The 25038-nt window shown below is 40.1% G+C and overlaps 1 protein-coding gene across 5 annotated transcripts in view; it reads right to left on the bottom strand.

Moving 5' to 3' along the window:
- AK8 (adenylate kinase 8) overlaps nucleotides 1-25038 on the bottom strand; it is a 146719-nt gene that overhangs the window by 72781 nt on the left and 48900 nt on the right. For 4 of the 5 annotated variants that reach the window (XM_075905784.2, XM_075905782.2, XM_075905780.2 and 1 more), the window contains 5 exons: nucleotides 11671-11752; nucleotides 10237-10308; nucleotides 8279-8479; nucleotides 5338-5469; nucleotides 2589-2678 (listed from right to left, as the gene is read on the bottom strand). In XM_075905784.2, coding sequence (XP_075761899.1) covers nucleotides 2589-2678; nucleotides 5338-5469; nucleotides 8279-8479; nucleotides 10237-10308; nucleotides 11671-11752 — 577 coding nt within the window. The remainder of the gene's footprint in view (nucleotides 1-2588; nucleotides 2679-5337; nucleotides 5470-8278; nucleotides 8480-10236; nucleotides 10309-11670; nucleotides 11753-25038) is intronic. The other variant, XM_075905783.2, reaches the window with a different exon arrangement.

Consider the following 25038-nt stretch of genomic DNA (forward strand, 5'->3'; position numbering starts at 1 on the left):
GAACTTATTATTCCCGGTATTGCTATATAATATTTGCTTTTATTCAGTCCTTAATTCTGTAGTATGCCCCACCAACAAACAAAACACCGATGAACAGTATATATAAGCAAAAACTATGGGAAATGTACTTAGCACAGTGCACAGGAACCGTCATGCCTCCCGTTAACATTAATAAGAATTGTACAGCAGCATTCTTGCATGTTACAATACAATATGTTAATCTAAATTTGAAATAATTCCCAATTTTCTGGGGAAGTTATAATTCCAGTTTCATTTTTAAGTGAAAGCAGCTCACTTGCATTTTTTTTTTAGACTGGCTAGGATATTAATATCCTTCCAATTATTTTAACCTATTGGGAATGCTCCCAACATCTTCGTTAAAGAAACCTTAATGGCTAAGGAGAAGTTTGTAAAATACACATGAAGCATTCATGGTAGAGCTCTTAAAGGACTGATCCTATAAAGATATAAATCACCCAGGCTCCCAACACAGCTATAATTGAATTTTAGAGAAACATGTCTTTACAATAGTTGTTCCTCACTCTAGTGGGCTGAGAAATAAGGAAAATGGAGTATGCACAGCATCAGGGTCCCAAAGTATAAACTGTGAAAGACACATTGACCCATAACCTATAACCATTTAGTCATTCAAATAATTTCATATATAAGGAGTCCATTTGAGTTCAATGGGACTGCTTGTTTGCATAAAGATAAACCCATACATAAATGTCTTATCTGTCTTTTTTTTTTAACTAATAACCCACATAGGTCTATTCCTGAGATATATGACCACCAAATTTAGCACTGAAAATACCTTAACGCCTAATCTATATAAAACCATCTCTTAAAAATGGCAGCTATAAGCCAAAGGAGGGTGGAGGGGGTAGTAGGAGTGCAAAAATTATTGTAACCCACTTAATTGGTGTCCTTTGCATGTCCCCCTCACTGCTGGATCCACATAAGATGTGAGTCTATTGCAGATCCCAATTTCAGAACCTACCATCTTGAGCTCAAGCTATAAAAGCTCATATTTTCATGCTCTGGAGGTCCCTGGTTCAATCCCTGATGTCAGCCAAGATGGTGACTGTCACACTGGATTACATATCTTGAACCAGATGGAGTTATTGCACCAGCAATGAACATGACCCATTCAGTGGAGCTGAAGTTTAGCGTTAAAAACTATTATCATGTGGTTTGACATATTGACAGAGGACAGAATACCCAAAGCTGCAGGCTGCCGGAGGCCTTTCTGAAATGCTTCAAAAAGTACTGAGTCTTTTGACATGGTATCTGGGGAACATCAGTTAATTTTATAGGCTCAGGATTTGGATCTATGTAATTCAATCTCAGAATTAAGTTATTGTATGAAAGAGGGGACTTGCTGGGCTTTCCAATTCACCAAATGGCTTTCTTTGCCGAAAATAAAAGACAATGTAGATTTCCCTGAACTCAGAGGGGGTTTGCTCAAAACTCCATTAATACTGAAGCTTAACTGAGATTTTTCCACTACAGCAAGACTATTTTTCCCTTGTAATACATGTTCCTCTGGTAGCTCTTTGGCATGGTGCCAGAAAAAAGGACCGGGAGTTCCTATAGTATCTAGGCCTTTATACTTGCCAAAATATAAGTATTCCTTCACTATGTTGATATTCAACTTATCCTGTGGAATTGTGGGGTCTTTTTCATAATATCTGAATAAATGGTAAAGATTGAAAGCATCTCAGAACAGCAGTCTACTCCTATTTAGCAGTTAGTTACCTTGCACAGTTTCGGATAAGTTTTTATATACTGCTTCCAAAAGCAAAATTGCTAAATTCATATGATGCCCTCTCACCAAAAAGTCCTACGGCACACGTCTTACAGTAGCATTTCTGATAACTTTAAACATTTATGGTCAAACCAGACAATCTCTATCAGAGGGCAAGTCTACACAGCAGGGCTAAAGCCAAAATAAGCTACACAACTTAGTTATGTCAAATGTGTAGCTTAAGTCAAAATAGCTTATTTCAACTTTTGGCACTGTCTACACAGCAAGAAGTCGAAGGAAGAGCACTCTTCCTCCGACTTCCCTTACTCCTCATAAAATGAGGGTTACAGGAGTTGGAGTAAGAAGTCCTCCAGAGAGACATTATTTTGACATTATGTCAAAATAACTGCTTGTAGTGTAGACGTGCATTATGTTATTTTGGAATAATGCCATTTATTCCAAAATAACCCTGCTGTGTAGACATATCCAGAGTGTACTTCACATGAAAATCAAAAGATTGTGGTTTACAGACCACTAATGATAAAGAACACACATCAGATTCCTAATTTTAATTCAGAGACAAAATTAGAATTCAAATATGGGACCTGGAAGTAAAAAGTCTAGGCTTCACTCACATAGGTATTCAGCTTTGGTTACCTTGAAGAGATTTACCAACTGACAATTCTGATCTCAGTTACACTCCAGTGTAAATCTGGAATAACTAAATTGCATCAATGAACTAACTTCATATTTACACCAGTGGCTGTATGAATTTCTCCCACAGATTATTTTCTCCCACGAACTTGTAACTACAGTGCAGTAAGACAATAACATGCCCTACCTGGCCATCCACTGTCAAAATAAGGCTTAATGAGTTCTCCAAGTTTTGTCTTGTCTGCAACAGCTTCCTTTAGCAGTTGCCCGCAGCAAACTGAGAGGAAGGAGGAACAAAAAGACACAAGGTTAAATTTTAAAAAGGAAGCAAGCAAGAAGGAGAAAAAAACCCAAGAAGCTGCATATCGGAAAAAGGTCACTGAATAAAATAAAAGTTGTGGGATTTTTTTGGATTTTAGGGTTGTTTTCTTTTGGCCGAGCAAACCAAAAAGCAAAGAGATTGAGCAGTGGAGAATACTGAATAAAAAAGAATACATTTGGCAAGGAACATATTAAAAAAAGAGTCAGAGAGAAAGATACTAATCAAATATGTTACTAAAATAATAACTCAAGGGATGGCTGGTGGGGTATCACTTGTTATAAACTTATAATTACTGAATAAAGTTACACTTGCTGAACAGCTTCTGAACAGCTCTGCTGGAGGTGCAGGATAATATGCAGTTCAGGAAAGTAGCCCCCTGGATCACTTAACAGTCATGTAAGAATTATGTCCATGAAACTGTGCTAATACAATATGATGGTTCAGAGTTCCAATAAACAGAACACCATGAAATTTAGAATTAAGATACTGACCCAGGACCACATCATATTGACACCTTTCATCTAAGCAAATTATTTAAACCTCGTTACCACTACAGGAGTTAGATTCCTTTTATCCTTGTTTTAGAGAGGGATAAGCTAAGGCATGGAGAAGTTCTGATTTGCATAAGATCACATTTACTCCTAATTCCCCATTGTCTGTGCTAAATACTAGATTAAAAATCCCTTTTTACGCACTACCGCATGGTCTTTTTGTACATAAACATGGGACTATTTTATGGAAAAATAAAATGCAAATTGCATAACTAGATGAAATATTAAAACATTAAATCAAACTTCAATCTTATAAAGTTCACAAAAGTATATAGAAATATCCAAAAGATGAAGAATTTAAAGAAAAATGGTAATCAAGCAATTTTATTTTTGATTAGTCCAATGACAGTCATTATTGCATTAAAGGATAAAGCTTTTTAAAAAAAAATACTAAAATATTTTAAAAATAAAGTAACATAATGGAATTAACATATTTCAAGGCATATTGAGGTTTTACTAATTCTATTTGCAGATTTAATTTTTTATTATATGGATTTTAAAATAAGGCTTCTTTTCTTTTTTAATTTGATTAGATACCATTTGTTAACTATTTGTGGTGTATTTTTTACCATTTAAGTAAAATTTTAACTGTTCAAAATAAAAAATTCAATGACCACATCTCCAGCTGGTGCAATTTCAGCACAGCTTCATGTCTTTGGTGGAGCAACACCAATTTATACCTACAAAAGAACTACACAAAAAATGTTTTCCTGTAGTTGCATGAGCCCACTTTTAGGTGTAATCCATATAGGGAACTCATATTGAACTCAATGCAGGTTCTGAGCACACAGCATTTACAGGATTGGGCTCCAACTAAGATTAGTGTAAATGGCAAGGTTGGTCAAAAATCTTCCTGATGAAACAATTTTGATAGAAAAGTGTGCTTTTCAACAAAAGAATTTTTATTTTGCAAAAGGTGTCTGCCTTCTGCAAAAAGTTTTGAATGGTCAAAAAATTCAAAATGTAAGAAGAGGCTGTTTTCTATCTAAATTTTTTTCTTCATAAAAAGCCAACATTTTCCACATAAAATTTGGACAAAAGCTTTTTTTTGTTTTCACCTCCATTTTTAATGATCCCTCCACTCCCATTTTCTGATCCACAACAACAGAAGTAAAAAAGATCCTGCAGTTCTTATTCACAAGACTGCTTCACTGAGTACCTGATCGAGGTCTCATTGAATTCTTTCCGTTGATGTCAGCAGGAGTTCAGTTAAGTCCATAGGACTCATCACAGTAATACATAAGGCAGGATCAGGCCTCCAGTTGTCTTTTTTTCTTCACTACTTATTATTTCTGGTTATTATTGTAGAGTTGGTTTACATTATACTAATGAAATCTGCTTAAATATTACTTGAAGAAGAAGACCTCATCAGCTATGCAATTTTAGTCACAATTCCTTTATTTTAAAAAGCTGCAATTTTTCCAATATTACAAAATATTACACAGTGCGACTGCAAATTACATTGATTACATTGCCCAGTTGCATTCTATTTATCCTACTTTCAAGCACTTGATATTATGAACATGTAGCAGAACAAGCCCAATGTGATGTTTTCTGGGTCTCCCTTATAAAAGGCAGAGAAAAATCATTTTTATGTTTGTTTCCGTTTTCAAAATTATATATTTTAAAGGTACAAAAACTAAGAGTCGTCTTCCCATTTCAGAACCACTTTTCTTTTAAATGCCTCCCAATATTGAGTAGACACGTGAAAGTGCAAAGTCATTATGCAAGACATACTGATGCAATGGAGAATTCAGAGCACTACATACTGTTCACAGAAGTATCTCTGGTGTATAACACATGAAAAACTACTGATCTAAGGGGTATAAAAAATGATGACTAAAAAAAGGTTGCAGCTAGTTTGGCACAGGATATATGTTTTTATTGGTTAATATTTTTTTATTGCTAGATTTTCCAGCCCCCCTGCAAAAAGTTTGACATCCACAGTGATGGACTAACAGAGAAATTTTATGAGTGAGTAAGAAAGAAAGACAGCAAAAGATAAATGATCAAAAGCAGAGAAAGAGGGAATAGAGCAAAGTGCATATTTACTGAGAACTTACTGTTGACAATACCATATTTCTGAGCTATTAGTGCTGCCTGCAGGCTCTTCCCACTGCCTGGGGGTCCACAAAAGAGAATCCGTGGTATAAACGGGGCAGCTGATCGGCACCGGGTTTGGACATAGGTCAGAACTAGAAAGATAACACCAGAATAAAGCCAGATGCCAATAAAGAAAAAGAGTTAAAATACAGTTACTTTTGCTTTCTTAAGAGAAACAATAATTGATTTATTTATTTATAACTACAAAATTAATATCATCATCATTTATTTGTATTACAATGAATCAAGATCTGGGCTCCAAGCTATCTGACATCCTTGCACTTAGCTACACTTACCATGCAAGCTTCAGGGGAATATCATTACATGTAATAGTAATAGTTATGATAGTTTCTAAACAAATAGAAACAATAATTATGTAAAAGGCAGGATGTCAAGTTGTCATGACACTTCCCTAGCTTCATATGTGATTAATGCACTTTTGTTTAGTGTGTTTTAAATTTTCGTGGCACTAGTGAGTCAGGACACAAAATAGCATTGAGGTATCTTATTATATGTGATTTTATTCCTGTGCACCTCGTTTTCACAGAAAGGGTAAAGACAACATCATGGTTTTAGCACAGCTCCTCTCTCTCTCTTTATTTTTGCTGATCTTGCTTTGTATTGGGTAGGAAACTATTAATTTTATATTAGTCTAGGGGTCCATTCCCTGAGAATTTTGAAAGGGTTATAGGCCTTGTAAAGTATAATTCAAATTGTTGCATTACAGTGATCCCTACTTTGCTGCAGCCCCAGAAGAAAAGTTGATAACATAGGTGAGGCTGGTGAGCAAGAACATACAGTAAGGTTTAGCTGTTAATGAAGATATTTTATCATCAGAATATTGGGAACACAGTCTTCCAAAGTGCTGAGTCCTTCAACTCCCATATTCGTTTCAGAATCAGGCCCCTGAAGTACAAGGAGAAGTAAATATGCAATGTTGTTGTAAATGTGATGGCCCTAGGATATTAAAAAGAAGCAAGATGCTACCTCACCCACCTAGTTTCTCTAAAGAGACATACACCTGTTTAAACAAAACTCTAAATTTCCCAAGTTACACACTACTGCATATTATATGGAAGATACAACTGAATGTCTGAATGACTATATCAATCCAGATAACCTTAAATGCAAATAGATTCAATGATGATGCAATGGAGTAGCTGTGATACACGCTGTATTTAAGTTTAAAAAAATTGGTACAAGAATCCAAATCTTAGTAATTGATTTTCCTCTTAAGAGTAATACCATATTTTAAACAAGTTATTTTCCACTCAATTTGGCATTTTAGGCGATTGGTGCTTTAAACTAGCATATTACATGCTTGAGAAAGACTAATATATACTTGTTTAATGATTCCCCTTTGTGTCTGATTTCCGGATCCTTATATCTCTTACTGTAGAAAAAAGCCAGAACAGCACATTCTAGTTCTCACATTTCTAGCTCCTGAACTGGGAGTAGTTGCTCAGAAGCACTTGAATCATATTGCAACTGCAGAGGATACATTCCTTACTCCCAAACCACAAGCTATGGTGTTTACTGCACAGCTGAGATCACTGAATATATTGGCTGAGAGTCTGATCTCACACCAGAGTAAATCAGGAACAATTCCAATGAAGTTATCTGAGTTGCATTGGTCTATAAATGGGTGTTAGATCAGAATCAGACCATCAGTTCCAAAAAAATCTAACAAAGTTGTAATTTCTTAACTCCCTTACTCATCCACATCTATCATTAAACATACAAATTAAATATACAAATCTTGAAAATCATAATCTATTTATCAGATGATTTATCCAAAAACAAATGTCAGCTAACCATGGAGGACTGTAGTTATTCTAAGCACTTTCCACAACCAGGGTATCCAAAAGCACAAACATGACTGGCAAACCACCCTGCTTACAAATGATGCTTAATTTGCAGTAAATAACCAAGTTAATTAGGAGTAATGATCCCCTAGACAGTCTCCACATCTAATTATTCCTTAAAAAAAATCTGGCTGCTTGATGCACTGCAGAAAAAGATCTAGAGAGGATTTTTTTCATTCCAATTTTCAATTTATCTCACTACATTATTAATTAATAATAATTAATATTCAGGCACTCACATTTTTATTTACAATTCATGGCATGAATTCTTTATGAATTATGATATGAACTTTTAAATTTAATTAAGTAATTTAGAAGTAATTAATGTGTAAATTCCAAATATAAACTTCCTAGTTGTTTATCTTAAAAGTGCAGCACTTGTCATTAAAAAAGACCTTTTTGAGATGCAAAAAGACCATCAAAAGGCTGACATATACAAAGTACATTACCAGTTGGTCTTCCCAACAATTTTCTTATTTTTTCCCCATGAAGAAGCAATATGCAATAGCATTATTCATTGAAGTTGAACAAAAGCAAACAAAGGACTATCACATAGCAAATCTATCAGTGTAAGCAACTTTTATACAAGGAAATACAACCCACCCTGAACTATTACTACTTGTTAATAGCTAGGAGGTGTGCAGGTAATAGTTGTACAGAAGACAATCAATGTTTCCAGTAAGTGCACCCGATACTGAATGCTTTTATGACTGCAGGTCTAAGCTTCCCCATCACTTAGGAAATAATTTTACAACCCTTATTCACATTGCATCCCGATTGGGACTATTCTTATGAGTAATGTTATTCACTGTGAGTAAGGGTTGCAGAATCAAGAAGACCCTCCATTCAACCATGCTTGTTTTAACCAGCAAAGGAGCTGTCTGGAACAGACCAAACTCAGCAGCTTGCAAGGAACTCAACTTAATTAGAAGCAGTCAGCACTGACTGTTACAACTGAGCTCTTAGTCGGCACAATTATCTCTAAAGGTTTGTCAGCTATCAAGTTTCCTTCTAACTGTAAATAATCAATATTTACCCTGGGACAAGATGTCTGCACAAGGTTGGTCAGCATTGATTGATTTTAAGATTTGCTGATAGATCTGGAAAACTCTGGGAAAGTTTCTATGATACTCCAGCAGGTGCTTTGCCGTCTCCTGTTCAGATATGCCTTCTGCCTCCACCAAACGCTGTTGCACTAGAAGGTCGCTTGGCCAGTCAAAGGTAGTATGGTACACCTCTAGATGTTAAACAGTAATTAGGACCCATTAGGAAAAAGAATTTGATAGAACTTGTTCAGCTTGCAAAAAGGTTCCTTGCCATAAGCAAGGTCTAGAATCTAGCAATGCCTGAGGTTGGGGCATAAGAAGAGGGGAAGCACAGTGACTTCTTCCTAACTACTACTGCATAGCTCCACAAAGAAGACAGGCAGTGGCAGAGAGAGCTAATCAGCCATGGGGCAGTGGGGGAGAGGTATGTTTGTGTCCCTTATTGGGGTGCAGCAGGGTGCCAGGACACAGTGGCATCTCCAGAACAGACCTATGCCTATCTGGTACCATCAAGCCTTTAATTAAGAATACTTTGCACTTTCCTAGAGCCTTCCACCTAAAGATCTCCAGACACTTTTAAAGTATTAAAATATTGATTCTTATAACATAGCTGTAAGATAGGATGTTATCTTTGTTTTCCAAGTGGGGAAACTGAGGCTCAGGATGGTGACATAATTTGCCCAGTGTTACATAAGAATGCTGTGGCAGACTGGGAATAGTACTTTATACTCCTGACTCCTACCCTAAACTTTTACCAAGTCTTCTCCAGGAAAGCAAATAAAAGTCATCTCTTTAATTCAGCATGTCCTTCCCAAAGCCGCTCCTAAAACAACTGATATGGGTTCTTGTGGAGCACCCAAAGCGTGCCATCTGCAACATTGCCATTTCCTGTTGGCTCTTCTAGTGGGGAGCACACAAAGTAGAGATTACCCAAAGGTGTTACTGCCTTTTATGGAGAAGCAGACATTCAACGGCTATCAAAGATGCTAGGTAAAACAGTAAAATTCTTATAGTGTGATCACACGTTAGGTGACCTGTGATATAGTAAGAATGTTAAACTGCAGTTAATTGATTAGTCGAGTAGTCGATGGAACTTCCACGGGGGCTCTTGTACATTTCAAACGAGGAATGTGGAACTCCACGTGCTGCTGGGGGCTAGCGGGAAGTCCCGCTGACTCTGGGCTGCATGCAGCTGTGCCTGCTTTGAAATGTACAAGGGTCCCCAGCAGAGGCCCTGGTGCATTTCAAAGCCATGGAGCCCAGAGTTAGTGGAGGACTGAGTCCTCCGCTGATCTCAGGCTCCATGCTGTGCTGCATGCTGCGTGGAGCCCGGGGTCAGCTGGGGACTCCCCAGCTGACCCCAGGTTCCGCGCGACAACACTTCCCCAGAACCCAAGATCAGCTGGGGACTCCCAAGCTGACCCCGGTTCCACTGAAATGCCACAAGGAGCCCAGGGTCAGCTGGGGAGTCTGGGTTCTGGGGAAATGCCTCTCAGAACCTGGAGTCAACTGGGCAGTGGACCCCCGGCTCCTCGGCAGCTGCCCCTTTGAAACACTGCCTTGGGGTTTCAAAGCGGCAGGGCCACACAGCTGTGCAGCGCTGCTGCTTTGAAGTACCCCTTTTTCCCCCCTCTTTGCTGCCTCTATCTGAGAGCAGCAGGCAAGGGGGGCGGGGAAATGGACTAGTCTTTAACATATATACATAATATAGCAGTGCTGCGTGCCACAAAACCAGTCTTTACAAATATTTCCTCTGCTATATTGGTGCAGAAAGTGATACCCGTTTAATTTAAAACAAAAGTGTATCTGGTTCAGAATTACATTGCCTCCTCACATTGTAAAGGGTCAGCATTAAAAGTCATCTTTAAAAGCATCAATGTTTCAATGTCTCTTGGTCTGACACAAAAATGTTCTCCTAGAAGGTATCAGAAACAAAAACATACACCACCTTTTGTGGATGGATCAATCCTTTTCCCAAGGTTCCTCTCAATCAGCACCATATCTGGAGCATACAACACAACTAAGCATAGAAGAAACAAAATAGAAATGCATTTTCAGTTAGTTACTGATTTCATTTCCTAGAGCTGCTTCCAAGTGCACTCTACAAGCAAGGAGGGATTGATGCAATTCATGTACATTTAGCCATCTTCCCCATTTGTAGCATTTTTTCTTATTTCCTTGCATTTTATCTACGAACATTTGATTTTGGAGGGAAAGTTTGATCAAAACTATCAGTCACACGGCACTTTTAGGAAGAAATATATTGTGCTAAATACAAAGCTCAATTTAGTACATTCTGTGATGCAAAAATCTTGCTTCTTTATGGTCATTCACTTACTAAATTCAACTAATTTAGTCATATGCATTCAATCTAACAAGGTTCTTCTTCATTTATGTTTTTATTAAGGGTGCTATTTTTTCTTGATTATACAGATAAAACTGAGATAATGTGACCACAACTGTTAGCTGCCTTCAAAAATGATAGTTTAAACACATGTACTACATACAAGTACCATCCAATGTACATAGTTTTCCAAACACTACCAAAGTGATTCTGAATTCCTTCACTAATAGTAGAATTGTTTACATATTTTCCACTCCAAGTAGCAAATTATCATGTCACTATTGACTACAACTAGAGCTGGTTTATTACTCACACTTGAGCTGCAGGGTTTTGAAATTGTTTTCATCCCCCCCTCCATTTTCATTTTTCTCGTGTATTTTGGATAAATCCCTATCTAATAATGATTTGGAAATGCAGACACCGTCCCAAGGTGGGGAGTGCAGGAGCTAGGGTCTTGTCCTTCAAGGCTCTGCCACTATAGAATTATCTTTGCTTTGGCATACCCAAAATTCCACCTGTGGCATGAAAGGTCAGGCATAAGGCCTGGATGTTTCCATTTCATTTTGTGTGTGTTGAGCAAATTGTATTTATTATTCTATCATACAGAGGGAATGGCTTGGGGGCTCCTTTAGATCCTTTTTGCTCCTAGGGATCAATTAAAACAGAATCCTTGAGATTTGGGTTCTGAGATCAGAGGAGCTTTGGACTCATTGGTGAGGCAGAAAGGCATAGCTGTTTACAGTCACTTGCTAGAAGAGATTTGAATTTGCTGGTTTAGAGGTAGGTAGTGGGCTCCGAAGCAGTAAGAAAACAAAGGTTTATTTAGGAAAGTGGGGTAAATAATTCAAACAGACATCCCCAAAGTTTTGGAAGGCCCAGGCTCCATTTAGCCATCCCCTCCAGTCTGGGACTGTTTCTGGTTTGCTTTGGACTCTTGGGCATGTTTGACTCATATATAAAATACTGGTTTTAACATTTAAGATGTTTTTGTTTAGGTCACCTTTGACACAAAAACATTAGAAATCGGGTATTTCTTACCAACATGTCTTGGAATGATGCCAGATGATTGCAGAATCCAAGCTTGGTCCCGGTTTTCAGGTATACCTTCCAAAATCCAGCCCTATTGCACAAAGCATTAAAGAATTATTCATCCAAACAAAGAGAATCTTAACAATTAAATCCTAGGACTAAAAATCCCATTTGTTGAAAACAGACTAATTCTAATTTTAATTTCACATCAGTGTAAATCAGGAATAAATCATGCATTTAGACCAGGGTTTCCCATATGTTTCTAGAAAACATATCCATTTCCTAGACTAAAACATCAGTTAACATGTGAATCTCCTACCTCTGTGAAACACGGAATTAGAGAAATTGTAACTTCCTTTGATTTATTGTGGTTCTTTCCTAGTGGACAAATTCAACCTATGATTTTTTTAAAAAAAGAGGTTTTGGATTGTAATTGTATACTAATCCTAAAAAAAGGGGAGGTTTTGGAGAATGGACATATTCAGTGTATTCTTCCAAAAAATTGTTTAGTACAATCCTCACAAACCTCTGAAATGAATGACTAATGAAGACTCTTCCACACTGTGGAATAGCATATCACATGCAATGAGCAGAGTGTAACTATAAGTTTGATATTTTAAAAGCTCCATAGATTCAGTACGGGGCACTTCTGAGATGTTCTGCATGTTGAGATGATTTGATTACATCTACAGATCATGGGAGACCCATTCTGTAAGGTGTCAAGACTACTTGATTCTCAATCAATTGAAATTAATGAGATTTAAGGACATCCTCCCCCATGAATTGAGCCCTTGGTAATATTGCTAGTTACATCAAGTTATCTCTTGAATATTTCTCTGGAAATAGCCTGGATCCTTGGATCTGACTGACCTATGCTCAACACAGGACATCAGAGGGTGAAGAGTAGGAATGTAACTGGTCACTGGAAGGGACAGGGGCTGCTCCACATTTAACCAGTTAACTAATTAAAGTGGATTTTACATCCCTAGTGGAGTGGGGGAGGTCAGTTCATCCTCTGCATGTGTCAGAGCAGCCTCAGCACTGCTCTAGTGTAAATGTCAGGTGGGAATACTTGGAGTATACCACATTCTATCCAAGCTCACTGACTTTGGCGTAACCCTAGTTGAAGGTGAAGATAGATTTTAGAGATTAGAACAGACTAGCTGTAAAACAGTCTTGATTTTTTCTTTGGTGGGGGAAAACTTCAGATGTCTGCTAAGGACAGCTTCATGACCCCCTTCTGCCAGCAGAACTGTACAAAGGGGTCATAGCATGGACCAAGGCTTGGCCCTATGCCTAGTTCATGGGCAGCTGGTGAAAATTCCACTTGGGGAGGCAGTAGCTTCCCAGGCTAGGCTCCACGCCCTTTCCTGCCCAGGCCTCGCCCCCTTCCCACAGTCTTTCCTGCACATCCTGTATCCCTGCTCACTGCATGCTTGTCCCCTTCCAGCCAAATCCCTAATCCTAAAAAAATTATTTTTTAAACCCCCCCATCCCACTTTTCTGAAATTGCATTCTCAACAAAATGGAACATGATTTGTACCATGTACCAGACATGTAGAAGGTACCTAATTAACAGCACTAAAATTGGGCAAATTGCTCCAGCATCATACAATGGGAGGAGGAGTCTTCTCATAAAGTCCCAAATTAAAATTATCCTGTAATCCCGGAGCAGTGGCTACTGCATGAATAATGCAGAAAGTTTTTGAAACTGTAAAAAACACTTTGCAAAATTGCACTTCTCGGCACTTTCCATCTGATGACATCAAAACACTGAACTAAAACCAATGAATTTACACAAACTCCTGTGAGGCAGGCAAGTATTATCATCCCTTTTTTCTGATGGAGATACTGAAGCACAAGATAATTAAGTTTCTTATCCACTGTTTGTTTTTTTTAATAAGTGGAAAAACTCCCCTTGAGACCAAGCCTTAAATGATGGGTCTGTTATAGGAAGGCCATTGAGAAAACCCCTCATCTTCACATTTCTAGCAGAGGGGAGCACAGGCCACTGGCTGTAGTGAAGTGCAGGATAACCCTGAACCCCCAGCTTTCCCCAGTATAGGAACTCCACAGTGAAGCTACACCTGACCCTAACACAGTGTAAGGGTTGGCCCTGCCCCTCTGTGATGTGACTGGGCAGATGTGTCTGGGCAGCTCAGCCCTGCATGATCCAAGTGTGGAGGGGGTTACAGTGGGGGGATCCGAGTGTGGGGCAGTCTGGGTGCACGTGGGCTCATTGAGGGGTTTGGTGTAGGGGCAATGAGACGCTAGTTTAACTCAGTGGAGGAGCCAAGGGGAGGCAGGGTTTGATGGGGGATCCAGGTGCTAAGGAAGTGGGTCTCCATAGGATATGGGGTCCAGGTGCAACTTGCTGGGGCTCAGTGGGCTGGGTGTGTGCAGAACTTGTTGGATGAGTCCAGGTTTATGGGGGAACAGGGATTGTCAGGGTGAGGGTTAGATGGGCCTGCTTAACCAGGGAGCTCCAACTGCTGCTGAGAGGATACTGCATGCTGGACTCCTCTCCCCTCCGCGCCCCTCCTCCCCCCACAATTCCTCATCCCCTTTTCTTCTCCACCCCTCTCTCCTCATTCCCCATTCCTTCTTCCCCCCACCTCCCTCATGCCCACCTGCCCACCCAGAAAACTCCATTGCAGGTCATAGAAAACAGGAAGCATGGTGGGAGAGGGCAAAAAGGGGAGGGGACTGGGCAGCTATCTCTGCAGGGATTAGGGTTGCCAGGTCTCCGGTTTTGAACTGGACAGTCCAGTATTTGAGCTGTTTGAGAAACAAATTGAGAAAATAGAAATGAGAAAATAGAAATGTCCGGTATTTTCTAAATAAGATGTAATGTAGATTGTGATGTAATGTCAAGTGTGTCTGGTATTTTTGTTGAAACCATCTGGCAACCCTAGCAGGGCTCTAATTGGAGCCTTATGTCTGTGCCATGCAGGTTCAGGGATGGGATGCTGAGGAGGCTCCCTGCTTTTCTGCCTTCCCAACCACCCTGGAACCCGCCTGAACTGCACTAAGTATTCCTCAGCAACCCCAGGTGGCAGTTGGAGACAGGGAGGGGCAGGGCCAGCTCAGCTCCAGCTTTGGATAGGCTATGCCTTGTTTTGCCTTACAAACTAGAGGTAGGGTTACCAGGTAGACCTCTCCAAAAAACCAGACACACTTGATCGTGGGCAGGGGGGTGGGAGGGAGGGACCAGCTGGGAGGGGGGGGACTGGCCTGGAGGAAGGGGGGTAGGGACTGCGGAGCTGGCTGGGAGGAAGGGGGGCTGGGAGGCGGTGGTTGGGGGGGGGGGTCGAGGGCCACAGGGCTGGCCGGGAGGAAGGGTGCTGGGAGGCGGGGCTGGCCGGAAGGGGGGCCAGGAGGCGGTGGTTGGCGGAGGGGGTCAAGGCCGTGGGGCTGGCCAGGAGGAAGGGGGGCTGGGAGGAAGGGGGCCGGGAAGCAGGGCTGGCCGGGAGGAAGGGGGGGTGGGAAGCAGAGCTGGGGGAGATCGGGGATCAGGGGGGCTGGACGGGAGGAGGGGGACTGGAGGAAGGGGGGGCGGGAAGCAGAGCTGGCAGGGGGGAGTGCAGCCACTAGCTGCAGCCAGAGTCCAACAGGCTGTGCCCCTGGCAGGCACTCCCTCTGGTTGCTAGTAGAAGCTGGGCGGAAGCAGGGGGAGTGGCTGGGAGCCACTCCCCACACCCGGCTTCTGCACGCAACCAGAAGCTCCCAGCTGAGAGGCAGGACCGCGATTGGCGCTGGGAGCCTCTGGTTGTGTGCAGAAGCCCGGCGGAGGGAGTGGCTGGGAGTCCCAGCCACTGCCTCCACCCCATCCCGCTCGGCTTTTGCACGCGACCACAGGGCTCCCAGCGCCAATCGCTGCCTCCAGTTGCTCCCCCACCCGGCTTCCGTCCGGCGCCCAGATGGAAATTCAGAAAATACCGGACATTGCACATATCTGGTATTTTCTGAATTTTTCTGCTGGACAGAGGGCGCAAATACTGGACTGTCAGGTAGAAAACCGGACACCTGGCAACCTTAACTAGAGGCCCATGGCCTAGTTCTTATTGACTAGTGGTTCATCTTTTTCTAGAAAGCTGATCCCTTAACATTTCTATAGGATACATGAAAGTTAGGTGCAGTGAGCTGGAGACTTGCTAAATGCAAATGAACTTATCCAAATTAATTTATATTTAGCCATATTTTGGATTACTTTTAAGCTGGCTCCCATGGAGCCTCCTGACACCTCCACCTCCCACTGTGACCTCTCATACACAGGCAGCAGGGGTGGAGGTAGGTGGCTCTGCAGGGGTTAGTACATGCAAGGAGCCAGCTTAAAAGCCAGCTTCCCACACACACATGCTCCTGCTTGCACCCATACTGCTGACTCTATGGAGAGGAGGGGGACCCTGCATGTAACCATGAAGGTTAACCTATGAGCACAGGCTCATCTGTTATCTATGTAGACGTTTACGTTTTCACATCCCTAATCAAAATTATCATCAGCTACTGAAAATAATATATGTTAATATTATCTCAATTTATTGCAAATGAAAATTTCATAAATCAAAATTTACTTTTTACCATTGGAACTATAGGTTAACCTCCTAGTCCGGCATCCTCGGGACCTGACTGGTGCTCTAGCAGCATGGCCAACACTGCCACTGCTTACTGGGCTCTCAGAAGACATTTAGGGGTAAATTAGAGCTAAATAACAGCACAGAACACTGAGAGCCAGCACTGGTGCTATAAACAAACTTTATGAGGCCATGGGAAACTTGGCTACACCCATGATAAGTGGACATTTGGCTAACTAAAATCACACTGGACCACAAATGTTGCCAGACTAGAGAGTGACAGACTAGAGAGGTTCAACCTGTATTAGCACTCAGTTTGGACAATGAAACCAGAAAGATCAAATTATTATCCCCATTTACCAGACAGGGAAACTGAGGAACAGAACAGCGAAGTTACTTCTGAAGTTCAGGTAGGGATAGCAGGAGACAGATCACTTCTAGTCCTGCACTTTAGCTGCAATATCTTCCCTTCTCCTTTGTTTAGGGTAAAATGAACACCTATTCAAAGTCTAAGAAATCAAATTTGATGTGAACCTTTAAGCAGGCATTAAGGAGGAATAACATTTACATATCCCAAATGGTATGCAGATCATGGGATTATAATGCAGTCCCTCTAAAAAATCAGAGGGACTGCATTATAATGTTAGTCTGTAACTTTAAAGCAACAAATAGTCCTGTGGCACCTTACTTAGAGACTAACAAATATTTATATAGTATAATGAGCTTTCATGGGCAAAACCCACTTCTTCAGATGAGCTTGAGTGGGTTGTGCCACGAAAGCTCATGATACAATATATATATTTGTTAGTCTCTAGGGGCACGTTTATACTGAAAGAGAAGGTCGATTTAAGACATGCAACTCCAGCTACATTAATTACATTGTTGGAGTTGACACATCTTAAATCACCATCCACACGGTGAGAGGTTGACGGGAGCTAATGTTCCCATCTGCTTCCCATACTCCTTGTGAGGAGCAGGAGTACCAGTGCCGACGGGGATGCCCTCTCAGTTCAAATTAGCGGGTTTTCACTAGAACCCGTTAAATTGAACCCCGGAAAATTGACTGTGGCAGCATCAATCTTCCATGTAGTGTAGACATGGCCCAAAGTGCAACAGGACTATTCACTGTTCCCTCTAAAGTAGTTATTCCCACTTACTGCAGAAGACAGTCCAGCCCTTCACCATGTAGATATGATGCCCCTTTGCCGCAGACATACCATTTTGCCTTAGTTGGGTCCTCAGTACCAAAAATTACTTTCCTCCAGCAAGGAGAAAAGTATCTCAATGAACTAGAGCATCAAGCTGGGTTCTACGTTGGAGAGGATTAGGGGACAAGAAAGTGACCATTTGCAGTATTAAATGTGTCCAAAAGCAACATGCACAAATAACATACCATAGTACAATGAACACTTACATATTCTACTAATTTATTTTTAAAGTTTCAATCTAAAAAAATCCTAAAAGGATACAAACATCTTCTTTCTTGGAAAAAAAAAGGAGGCAGAAATACTCCCAAACAGTACAAATCCATCACTATTTCTACAATTTTAAAATATTCAAAAGAATACCAAGTCATACTATGGATACAAAAGAGAAACTAAACAAATCTAACAAGCAATGAAAACTGAAAAAAAATATGCACTCTCATTATTTTCTTAAATTATACAGGAAAATTCACGGTAATGGAACTCAATTTCCCAGAGCTAATGAAGCAACAGAGCAAAAGAAAGAAAGAAAATCCTTTTACTCCCTTAAGTCCTTGTTATAGCCAGATAAGTGTTGAACTGAACATCTTTAAAAAAAGCATTTACAGATCTATGAAATACCACAGGATTGCTGCAGCATTACTCAATTTCTGAGTGATGCTGTATCTGAAATCTACCTCTCTTATGGCTCCTGAGTCTAAATCTGCTAAACTTTTTCTAAATTTCTCTCTGTTAGTTGTTTAGCTGAACAGTCTCTGAACACTGTACTCCCAATAACTTTCTGAAGTAGTAAAGAAGCTGAACGAACATACCTTTCTCTGAAATAAAAACATTTAAATATTGCAATAGCCAGTAATCATCATTATCTCTCATATAAATTTGAAGCTTTATCACTACGGGGTACAAAGATTTTAGAATTATTTGAGGGAACCATACCTCAGTGACTTCTAGAAGAAATCGGGACAGTCTAATTACACAAGAAAACAGAGTATCCTACAGTTATTTGAGAGCAATAAAAAAGACTTCAGTAAGTTCAAGTCATTTTTTGCCACTCCCAGTGTTTTCTTTATCAAATTAGGATGAACTACTTAATAAGGTCATGCAGGTGCTAAAAATCAATTTTTCCCTTGAGAGTTACAGCAGAGAGAGAATACAAATAGGTTCCATAGTGTTTTAGCAGCATGCTAGGAACCTAGGCATTGTATTGCAAATACGCTCTGTTCAGTGATACATGTGAAACTCAATCCTGTACCCGCAGTGGGCCAAATTCTAAGACAGTATAAATGAGCATTGCACCTCTGACATCAATACAGCTATGCCAATTTTCACCAGTTGAGGACCTGACCTACTATTCTCCATTCCTGCTTTAATATTCTTTGGAACCCAAAGTAAACAACGTATTACAAGATTTCTCGTGTCAGGGCAGTTCAGAAGCATTACAGCTCAAAAGCAAATACTCAGCAATGAAGAAAAGATTGAGGATAATCTTTTTAACAAGATGCAACACACTTTGTAAGATTCATATACAACTGCACAGATGCCAAAGTCCCATAAAGCAGACAGCAAACAATTTAGTGGCTAAAAGTTTAAGTAAGAAATCATAGCTCAGTGAATAGCTGTTTGTAACAAACATATTTTAAGGCACTAAACAAATACATAATAAATAAACCTTATATAAATAGTTAGCTTTCTGGATCTTATTTCCAAGGTCTCTGAATACTGAGGTATCAGTAGTCCCTAATTAGAATACATTATCCATCTACTTGACACTTCAGTGAAATGTCTATTCTACCACAGAGTTGCAGCTTTGTTCAGAGCAGGTTTATTGATATTCTGATGCATTCCCTCTCCATACCCCCAGTGGCTTGGTTCTGTTTTATCACACATCAAAAAGGCCGTATGCTCAGGGCACCCCATGCACAGCTCAGAGCTGGAGGTCTGAACAGCTGCAAGTAGTATGGTATCACAGGAGGGACAAGCTCCAAGCAGATGTCACAGATAAAAAAAAAGATAGTAAAAAGAGAGTGTGGTTTGGGAACTAAGCAAAAGGTAACAACATACAACAGAGCAAGACCTGACTTAAAATATGCCTATCATGCTTTATGCAAACACTGGTCTTTTCTGCTCTCCTGACTATCATTAAACTGTAATTAGTAACTTCACTTGAAAAGAATGTGTTTCTTTATGAAGCCATCTATTTTTTATTCTTGAGAGCAATAACCTCCAGGCATCCAAGCATGGGCAGCACATCATCACGGTTAGCCATGAATAAAAGCTAGGATCCTGAGGAGTCTATAATGCTTCATTCTTGAGCCACCTGAAAATTGACCCCTCATGTTCTCTCCAACTTCAAGACACCTAACTTCTCCAAATTCAAGGAATCTGGAACAGAAGAATCCCAAGATCATTCTCAAACATGGGTGTCCTTTGCTGCAGTGCAGTATGGCTATCAACCTATCAGTGACTGATACCATCCACCCAAATAATAGTTACTCTGATACTCAGCTTTGTTAGTGTTTGATCTGAGCATTCTCAAAACTCAATACAAAAACAGAAAGCTATTGACACAGACAGGGGAAGAAAAAGTGAAGAAATGCAGAAAATCAACACTCACTCACATTAGACTCAAGAAAGAATGCTCGGCCGCAGGCACACAGCTTTGGAATTGCCTTTCACAAAAGATTAGAAAGACCACCAGTCTTGCTGCCTTCAGAACAAAATGTCTTCACCACTGTTTTCCCACAACACTCAGATTTTTTAAAAATTTATTATATGCCCCTCCCTTCTATCAAAGAAAGAGGAGAGGTAACCAAACAAAAAATTATCAATGATTAGAGTCCACTGTTGACCCAAGTAGTTTTCTAAGACTGTTAGATACCAGGGCAAGCAGTGCAGTATAAATACTGAGATAAGGAGACAGACGTAAAGGTGACATAAATTCTTACAAGAATTGGAGCATCCCGACTAATGTAGGCTGCATGACCTTTGCCGACTGAAATTCTCCCATGACTGCAGCTATCTCTTGCCAATACAATGCACAGTCTCAGGCCGTTTGATGCCATCTCTATAAGCTTGCAATACACAATCTTTTTTGTGGTAAACTACTCCCTTATTTAATCTGTACTAGGCTCATCCTCTTCTTCCATCGCTATGAACTGGGGGGAACAAGAGCAAAGGGAATCAGGGGAGAACACACTAGTAAAAAAGCTACAATGATCCATATGCAGAGGGCAGTATCTGTGAAAGTATCTACTGACATGCTGATTCCTGCAATTTGTCAGTATTAGGAGAGCTAGAGGCTGGAGGAGGTCACACTTTGTCAGTCTCTCTATTGGAAAGGAAAGGAAACTCTTTACCCCATATAAAAAGCATTTTGGTAGCATTTTATTCAGTAATGAATAAAAAAAAACATGTTCTCCTTAGCCAAATAAATTAATATTAATGGGACAAAATCTCACCTCTGTTTACTTGCCTAATACAGTTCACTGTCAACTTGTACAGGGTTGCACAGATGTAACTAGAGGCCCACTGATTACATGATCTCATCCACCAAACAACAACCATAGAAAGATCCTGTAGCCGATATAAGTGTGAGTTCATCAGGGAAAGCCTATTCCACTTTCCTGAACTGCTTTATATCAACAAGTGAACTGCCCCAACTACCCAAATTAATCACTGGCAAAGGCTTAGTTCCTAAACGATTTTGTGACCAGTGCACAAGATTCAACTGCCCCTCTTTCAGTCATTACCAGTGGTTCAAATATGCCAACTACAACCTCTACACTAGACTTCTCCAGTTCTCTACATTCTTTCTACAATATTACATTTCAAGCAGTAAGAATTAGGTTATAGTCAGTGGAGCTACAGAAACCACATTCTAACCCTCCAAGATGAAAAATCCTCACATCAGCTTCACAAGTGCCTGGTTCTAACATAATGCTTGCAATAAGTTTCCTGTGTATGCTGTAAGACCTACTCGTCTGATCCCTTGCAGTCCTAACTACATTTGTATTAGAGGAACACACAACATACAGTCTCAGCAGAGCTGTTGATCAATAAAATTGTACTCCTTGGAGGATGCTGTGACATCTATAAACCTGTGAGTGTCAAAACAATGGCACAAAAAATTCTGTATTCCTACTGTCAGTGGGATGAAAGCTGTGCAATTAATGCCATTCCAATGACACCACAAGGAGAAATAAAACAAACAGCTGGTGGTACAATGGTCCAGTACACTGCTCCTACAATGTATTATCATCTTCAGTTATAAAACACTGACTCATGTTTTGAGCAATATAACATGCAAAGAATTCAAAATTCTACGGTCCACAATATTAACTGTATTAGATTTCACTTAAAAGAGTAACAGAAATGCACGATCCTCTTTCATATGGAAATTAAGCATGCACCAGAAGAGGACATCCCAATGTTTAGTGACTGTTGATTACAGCACTATTGCACATTCTTTCTGGAGCTCAGTGACTTATTCACAGCTTATTGAACTAAGAGCAAGCACTGTCTTTTTGCTTGACATGTACTTTCTGGAGATTTCTGTAAGTTTTTATTGCCCCCTATGTCCCATCACTGGTTCAGTTCCCCTCCCAGTAATAGCAGTGGGAGTGTTACTGGACACAGGGCTCCAGGCAGTTTCTGGCATTTTAAAGCATCATGATGTCCTACTCAAAGTAGGTCTATATGTTTAAAATGTCAGCAACTGTCAGTGCCTTTTCTTGACTCAAACTCTGATCTTTGCCATAGCCAGTGAAGCTTAAACAGTATTAGCAACTGTGGGAAATATGGGGGGAAAAGTGTAGCATGCACAGGGCCTTTGGAAAAAGTGGAATTTGTCTGCATATTGAAGAAAGTCAACACTTATCTTAATAGCACCACCATGAATACGTAAGAGACCTTTCTGATAAAAACATGTGGGCTTTACCAAGAGAAAATATGGTTTCTATGAGGGAGCACATTAGAGAGGGGTTAGAAATTGTAGCCGAAATGCCCTTGTGCTTCTCAAAAACTTATAAACTGAAAAATTATTCACCAGTAAACAGAACGTGTTTTGAAGGCTTTGTCCGCATATACAGGCAGTCCCCAGGTTACGTACAAGATAGGGACTGTAGGTTTGTTCTTAAGTTGAATTTGTATGTAAGTCGGAACTGGTACATATTGTAGGGGAAACTCTAGCCAAACATTTCTCCAGAGCTCAGTTTTATTCTCCCACACCTCACTTCCCTCAGTCCTTTATTCTGAAGCTGAGGTGTCTGCTGAGAAAAGCTGCTCCGTGTCTCCCTGGTCTGCTGGGGGGGGGGCTAGCTTCGCGTCTCCCTGGTTTGCTGGGGGGAAGCAGCTAGTGCAGGGTTGCCTCACCCCATTTGTAAGTAGGGATCCGATGTAAGTCGGATCCATGTAACCCGGGGACTGCCTGTACTCTCTTTCTCTAAAATTTCCCAATCACCTCTACTAACGGGGACAACTGTGAAAGCACTAGTACACAAGATGCACCAACAGCTATCAATTCACTAGGTCTGATCTGACCATGGTTAAACAACAAGCTGTTTAAAACACTAGAAGCATCCTGTAACCTGTCTATACTAGCAATCCCATTGCTTTTACCACAAGTGGAGTTGCACCAGTGGTAGTAAGAGTGGCAAATCTGAGTAAAAAGAAAAACCTAGCATAGACACTCCTTTCTTTGATAATACGTGGAGACACAGTCTAGTTTCATGCTTAGCAATGAGAACTCCTGTGTTTCATTCTGGGCTTTGCTGTGTTTTTTTATTAATTTTTATTTCAATGGATTTGGCCTGAGTACAAGCAAGCAGTTCCATCTAGCACTTTATAACCATCAGGACTCCTTAGTCCAAAATAACCCTCCCAAAGGTCAAATTTGTAAGCAATGTGTCCACACTACCAAGCCTTTTATTTGGAATAATAGGCCATGGAATTCAAACTCTGTACTCTTGTTTTTCATGAGGAGTAACACTAATTCCAAAGTAGTAATATCGAAATAAGTTAGTTTGGACACTCCAGTGCTGCTAGTTCTAATTAACTGGCCTCCAGGAAGCCTCCTGCTACTCCCCAGAGTGCTTCGTGGGGCTCCAAGTCTGAGGTAGTGCATACACATTCATGGAGCCTGCCTCAGACTGCATTCACTTTCTCCCCTTAGTAAGGAGACACTAGTTCAAATCGAGAGTTAAGTCGAATTTAGTAATTTGAAAATAGTTCCCTGGTGTAGACGTGGCCCTGCAGGTATCTTACCTCCCAGTCTCCTGGTCTAACCATTAGATCTCAGTCCCTGCCTTCTATGCCAGAACTGTATCACTATTAAGTGACATGATAAGCTTGCTGATTTTACTCAACTAGAGAAATAGTAAAATGATCCTATCCAATTGTGAGGGTAAATCATGCAATAAACTGAATCATTTCTTGCCACATGATCTTTGACAGACTCACAGCACTACCTTGATATACATTTTTGGTTGTTTCTGTTCCCCCAGTCTGCTTGGATTCTATTATATCCACAGCTGACAATATTCTTTTTACTTGATTTCAGTAGTTAAATTATTTAATTCAAATACCACATAAATGTACAAGACTGTGTACTATAGAGCTGTGTTTTTAAACATATTCTACAGCTACACCAAGAGGCTTAATTCCAGAGTGAATTTAGTACATTTATGCAAAGACAGTAAATACCACCAGATATTAGGCCTGAAGGGATAAACATCTATCACCATAAAAAAAAACAGATCAGATTTTAAAAAGCTTTAAGAGAAACTAGGCAGACCCAAATAATTCAAGCACAGTGATTTGCAATGCAAAAGTTTAATTCTACTTTGCAAATTCAAAATGAGCAGATAAATTATGGATTAAGGCATACAGTATTTTGTACAGAAAAACTGACAACCACTTCCCAGACATTTAAGGTCCCCCCCCCCAATCTCGTCACTTACTTCTTTTTAACAATTCAAAATGATTGTTTCAAGTCTCCCAGTGGCTAGGAGATGGGGAGCATGCCATGACATTCTAAAATGCAACAAAGACGGGCCATTTAAAAAAGAAGGGGGAGGCAAAGTCTTATACATAATGAACTGAAAAGCTATTCCATAGTTTTTTATGTCTTCAGTTTCATGGACTCATACTACTATAACATGAGGATTCAAAGGGAGAAATAACAGATTTAGGGAAGAAGCATCAACTTGAACTAATAAAAGTGTGCCTTTTGTCATAGATTATGTAATTTACATATCTGGGACCCAATTCACCATTATGCCACTCCAGTTTTACGCAGCTGTAACCCCATTGGTTTCAAGGGAGTTACACTGGTATAAATCTAGATTAACGCAGTGGTGAACTGGGTACTTGGTCTATGAATTTCCCTTTGTAAAGTGACAGTATATATTTGTTTGGGGTCTTTAAATACATGGCAACTTGAAAAAAAAATCTTATTGAAAGGTTACAAAGCATACCTTGATTTTTCAGATGACTAAAGTCTCCTTAGTAAACACATATTTAGCTAAATATATATTAAGGTATTTAAAATATTTAGAAATAAATTTAATAGATTCATTGATTCCAAGGAATAAGGAATCATT

Source organism: Pelodiscus sinensis, chromosome 23, assembly GCF_052426305.1.
Source record: "Pelodiscus sinensis isolate ZL-2025 chromosome 23, ASM5242630v1, whole genome shotgun sequence".
NCBI classification, from domain to species: Eukaryota; Metazoa; Chordata; order Testudines; family Trionychidae; genus Pelodiscus; species Pelodiscus sinensis.